At 46.8% G+C, this 6000-nt stretch overlaps 1 protein-coding gene across 1 annotated transcript; it reads right to left on the minus strand.

Moving 5' to 3' along the window:
- Window positions 1-3791: 3791 nt before the first annotated feature.
- Window positions 3792-4718, minus strand: LOC119250869 (olfactory receptor 14A16-like; the record flags this gene model as incomplete). Its single annotated transcript, XM_037518454.1, has 1 exon — window positions 3792-4718. A coding segment is annotated over one exon (927 nt), but the record flags the coding sequence as incomplete, so codon positions are not given.
- Between the last annotated feature and the right edge of the window lie 1282 nt (window positions 4719-6000).

Genomic DNA, 6000 nt, shown 5'->3' on the forward strand with positions numbered 1-6000 from the left:
TCACTTCTGAATGATTTCCATTCTGAAAAGTGTTTAAGAACAGAATACCTGCAGTCTGGGGGGGGGAGTTCCAACTGCCGTGTCGAGTCTCTCTCCTGAGGTTGTTCCCATGGCAGGACAGAGGGCGCCATGGCCTGTCCATGGCTGGGGCACATGGGGAGCCTCTGAGAACTCACTGGATGTTGCACCCCATCCTGCGCCGCCTCATGGAAAGAGCAGGGTGTCAGGGCTGGGTGTCAAGGGAGGGGGTGTGGTGCGGAAAGACAATGGACGTCCAGCAGATGTGAGTGACACGGGGGTCACCAGCCCTTCAGGAAGAGAAACTTTACTCGTCTCTGAAATTGTGTTCCCTGCGGTTCTTTTCCACCCCAGCCCCTGTCCCTGCACTTACATTAGAACTGTCCTTTGTTGGGATAAATTGTTTTTAAACATTAGGAAATAGTATTTTAGGGTTTCTACTCAAGGTGTCATACCCTTAGGTTTGCTGCATGACGATGGTGCTGTCACACATGGAAACAGGCATTTGTCTGCTTGAGTTTACTCTTCTGTAGGGGGTGGGGCAGGACCTGCTTCACTCTGCTGCGTGTGTCTGTCTGCTTCTCCCAGCACCATCTCCCCACTTTCCTGCTCCAGTGCCTGCTCTGGCTCCTCTGTCATAAAGTCACTGTCCATCCTGATGAGGGTGGGTTCCTGGACCCTCGTTATATTCCAGTGGCCGGCCTGTCTGTTTTTGTCCCAGTGCCATGCTGCTTTAAGTATTAGAGCTTTATCATATGGACTGGAGTCTGGAGTGAGCTGCCTCCATTCTTCCTCTTTTTGACAGTGTTGTTTTGGGTGTTTGGGGTCTTTTACATTTCAGTAATTTATTTTCTTATGTCCTTGGAGAATGCCACTGAAGTCCTTATTGGGATTGCATTGAATCTGTAAACTGCTTTGGGTCAGATGTGCATTTGGTAATGTTGATTCTTCCAAGCCAAGGACAGGGAACTTCTTTCCATTTCTTTGTCTTTTTTATTTCTTTTAACAATGTCTTTTATTTTATCTTCACCTCCCTGTTAATTTACTCCATGGTAATTAGTCTCATCATTATAAGTGGGTTGTTTTCTTCACTTCTCTTCTAGTTCATTTTCTGCATATAGAAGGCAATTGACTTTCATGTGTTGATTGTGTCAGCTTCCAACTAAAATGATGTGGCTCATTGAATTAATTTGTTGTTTTCAGTGGAGTCTTTAGTGTTCTTAGTGTATATTATGTTGTAAAACTGTTTAAAATGTGCTTAAATGTTTAAATTCATACAATCTTGAGGCACTTAATATTTAATTAATTTAATTTTTATTTATTTTATACACAAGTGGCAAAATGTAGGCTACGAATTGTCTCAGCATATGATTATAATAACCTGATACTAGTTCTTAATTCAATACACGTATTGAATTCTCCTTTATCTCATAACTTTATTGTCATTATACCCCATAAATTTTATTGACCAGTAAACTATGACAGTATCAAGAATTAATTTTAACAAAGTTATTTATCATTAGATAAATAAAAATGCCAATGATTTAAAATAACGGTAGCAAGTTGAAAATCCAGATGTTTATGTATCAAGATGATGTCATCTTTTTTTTTTTAATTGTAGGAGTTTATCTATTTATCTATTTATTTATTTATTTATTTATTTATACAAGCACTGGTTACAAACAGAAGCATGCGAGGGTGAAAGAATTCACCAGAGCCAGAGCGGGCAGCAGAGCAGGCAGTAGGACCGAAATACTTCTGAGGGGAACAGCGGGCAGCAGGCGAGGTCTGCACGCCATGTGGGACACTCCTCCAGTGGCCGGGGAGCAGCCGGGATCGAACCGGTGTTGTAGAGGCTGAGGGCAGCTTCGCAACCCAGTGCTGAACTGCTGAGCCACTTGGGAGGCCCAAGATGATGTCATCTTTTAACCGTTGCTGGCTGCCTCCAAATATGCCATGTGCCCTACGGGACTCGCCTGGACTGAAGGCAAGGTCAGCCTGATTCCCTCAGAGGGTGACCTGTTTGAGAAACAGTTAAAGGGTCTGATGTCCAATTGGGACTACATTTTATACTGAAATATTTTGGCACAAAATTTTCAAACCTTGGACGTCACGACAGGAAACCAAAGATGGATGCAGTCAGCAGAGAGGAGCTGAGGCCAGACAGCAAGTGCACTCAGGGGCTTTTCACTTCCCCAATTTAAATCCTCAAATTCTTTATGTCTTTACGTCTGCACTAAATGATAATATCATTCATGATATGTAAATCTGATGAGTTTTCTTGTTTGAAGAACTCCACATGGAAACGCAAACACTCTGTGTGAGATTCCTGTAATAAGGTGCCCAGAAGTACGTTGTCCTCAAATTCCCAGATGTTCTAGGTAATTAAATAAATGTGGATAATCACACATGTAAAGTGTGGTGTAAAGTTGTGAGTGCCGTTCCTCAACTGTTCCTGAAAATATTAGAATATTTTGCAGTCAACGAGCTATTATATTGATTTTACCAGTTTCCTAAGTTCCTTTATTGTTTTTTTAAAAAAAAAAAGTTTGGGCCTCCCCGGCGGTGCAGCGGTTGAGCGCTGGATTGTGAAGCTGCCCGCGGCCTCTGCGGCGCCAGTTTGATCCCCGGCTGTTCCCGGTCACGGGAGGAGGGTCCCACATGGCGTGCAGACCTTTCCTGCCACCCACTGCTCCCCTCAGCAGTGTATTTCGTCGGTCTGCCTGTTCTGCTCCCCGCTCTGGCTCTGGTGGATTCTCTCACCCTCCCATGCTTCTGACTGTACCCAGTGCATGTATAAACAAAACAAACAAACAAATAAAAATAAATAAATAAATAATCATGCCTCTATTAAAAAAAAAAGATTTATTTATTTATACAAGAGCGGGGGTACAGGACAGAGGCATGGGAGGGTGAGAGCTGGGGTGAGAGGTGTGAGGGGGTGAGAGACAGATTGACCGAAAAACACTGCTAATGGGAGCAGCAGGTAAGGCAGGAGAGGTCAGCCGCACCATGTGGGTAGCTCCCTGGCTGGCCGGGAACTAAACTCGTGCTGCAGAGGCTGCAGACAGCTCTACAGCACTGTGCTGTACCCACTGGACCACCAGGGACTCCCCCTTTACTGTTTCTTAAAAATCCCTACCCACTACATATTGTCAGTTTTTAGTAATTACTGCACCTGAAAATAACAGCTTTCAAGTCCCTGTCTTATTTCTGGGGACCACTATGCTTGGCGTGTTTATGGTAAATGCCAGAGGCACCCACACCAGAGCTTCCAGGAGGGCCTCCACCACATCAAGTGTGGTCCTTATCGACAGAAGGTCATGACTACTTGATTCACTATGTATCTTCGGGCCTTATTTATGCTGTAAAGGCCTCACTCACCAACAGAAGGGGACTCTATCCTACCCGTGTCTCCTGATCCCACATATGACCCTGCGGGTCAGTAACATTAGAGGGGAAGCTGCCTTAGAGACTGGAGATGCTGCCCCAGTGAGAAAACTTCAGCCAGGAGCACAGAAATGGAGAATAGCAAAGAGTGGCTAGAAATTCAAACACCAGTACACACAGAATATCAAAGAACATCTAAGTGTTAACAAGAGAAACAATTAAAGCTATAGGGGTATAAGGAGTCATCCTAAATATAATTTAAAAATAAGAATATATCTTTAATTATACAATGGAATTACATGTAACTATACAAATATAAAGGGGAGATTGATGTGAAAATTAAAATAAGTGTCTCATAATGGAGTCATGACTCATCTTCTCTACTACATTTTGGTGAGTCTCCCCTTAAACAGTCTCCCCACAGCCGACTTCATGGCTTGGTTCCTCAAGCTGTATATGAGGGGATTGAAGGTTGGGGGCACCATCGTATAGAACATAGAAATGACCAGGTCAGACATGGATGGGGTCTCTGAGGTTGGCTTCAGATAAGCAAAGAATGCAGTGGAGAGAAACAGCACCACAACCAGCAGGTGGGGAAGGCAGGTGGAGTAGACTTTGGCCTTCCCTTCTGTGGATGGGATATTCCTGACAGCAGAGAAGATGTGGAAATAGGAAATGATGATGAAAATAAAGCAACACACATCCAATGTCACACCAATGAGAATGGGGACAAGTTCATTCATCAAATTTCCAGAGCAGGAAATAGCCAGTAACTGGGGGACGTCACAGAAGAACTGGTGAACCACATTGGACCCACAGTAGGACAAGGAGAAGGTTCCAGCTGTGAACATCACAGCATAGAGACCCCCACCAAGCCAGGACACAGCTGACAGCTGCACACACCTGTCCCTGCTCATGAGGACCTCATAGTGCAGGGGGTGGCAGATGGCAGCATAGCGGTCAAGGCTCATCATTGTGAGCAGGTAAAGCTCTGTAGCTCCTGAAACCACCACCATGAAGACCTGCACGACACAGCCCGGGAAGGAGATGGAGCTGCTGTGCCTCAGAGAGTTGGCAATGGATTTGGGGGCTGTGGCTGAGATGAGGCAGAGGTCCGAGAAGGACAGACCCCTCAGGAAGAAGTACATGGGGGTGTGGAGGTGCCGGTCCAGGGTGGTGATGAGGACAATGAGCCCATTCCCCAGAAGGGCGCACAGGTAGACCAGGGAGAAGAGCAGAGGGTGCAGGAAGCCCATGGTCCCCTGGGTGGGGAACCCCAGGAGCACGAATTCTGTCACGGCCGTGAGATTGGTCACCCCTGGAGCCGTCATCTGTATTGGGAAAGGAGAAGGAAAGAGAATGCCAAACTTTCAATGTGGAGCATATTGTTATCATAATAGAGTAATGATTCAATGTATTTTCTACATAATTACTCCTTCTAGGTCCTTTGAGTCAAAAATCATCATCTGCATAAACTTCATTATTCAGCCCATTTATTTCCACTTCATGTTAATGTGCATTAGTACTTTTTCTACAGAAGACCTGAAAATTGGTGAAAATTAAAAATTTCCTTTATCCCCTTCAAATCTTGCGTAAATTAAAATATCATATCTCTCAACAAACCCGACTTATACCCCTCCCTACTGCTCCAGTCACTCTGCTCTGTCCTCCTGCCAGGCCCCAGAATCTCCGCCCAGCACACCTCCCAGAGGTTGTCCAGGGCACAGCCCCAGAGGACACGTGACCATGCCCAGCCCCTCCCCACCCTGGAGATCCCATCCCTGCTCCTCCAGCACAGCCCTAGTCTGGGGAGGTCCCACAGGGACGGGTGTACAGGGAGATGGGGTGTGCGGGTCCCTGTTTTCTTGCTCCCCAGGACACGACACTGTCCTGGAAATGAATGATCTGGGCTTGGTGTCCCCGTGCGGCATGTCCTGACACCTCCTCTGTCAGATTCCTGACCCTGTGGCCTTACTGCTGCCTCCTGGTCCATCCTCTCATCTCCTCATCTCCCTGTCCCTGACTCCCCACATCTGAGGACCCAGAGACCACGTTTCCCGCAGAGTGTCCTCCTGGTTCACACCCATACGTCCCTCCTGCAGGATGGGCTCGTCCACCCCGGGTCCCTCCCTCCCGTCCCCTCTGTCCCCCTCAGACTCCTGCCCATCTGTGCAGGGAGGACACCGCTCTGGGGCTGAGCTGGATGGTCTGTGCGTGTGGCTGTCCCTACTGGTCCTAGGGCCCGGGGTCCACAGGGTGCGGGTTTGTTCCTCCCCAGGTCCGTGCGTGAGTGGGGACATGTGGACATGGGGCAGCCCTGTCCGCTCTCCTCATCCCCAACCTCATCCTCTCCCCCCTCCATTGGGTGGCGGAGGGGCAGGCCCTGGGGAGGCAGGATTTTTAAGTTCACATAGTAATGTAAAACAATTGCAACACTTTGGTAGAAATCTTCCTAATAATTTAATAAAAACAAGGAAATAAATCAGGATATGAGGTGATCCAAGATGTCGACATCTTACGAGTGATATGAAACATGCATTTATTGATGACAGAAACTCTGATATTTTCTCTTCCTGTGCAGTATCAGTCATG

This window comes from Talpa occidentalis, unplaced genomic scaffold, assembly GCF_014898055.3.
Source record: "Talpa occidentalis isolate TD23 unplaced genomic scaffold, MPIMG_talOcc4v2.1 talOcc4.18, whole genome shotgun sequence".
In the NCBI taxonomy this organism is placed as follows: domain Eukaryota; kingdom Metazoa; phylum Chordata; class Mammalia; order Eulipotyphla; family Talpidae; genus Talpa; species Talpa occidentalis.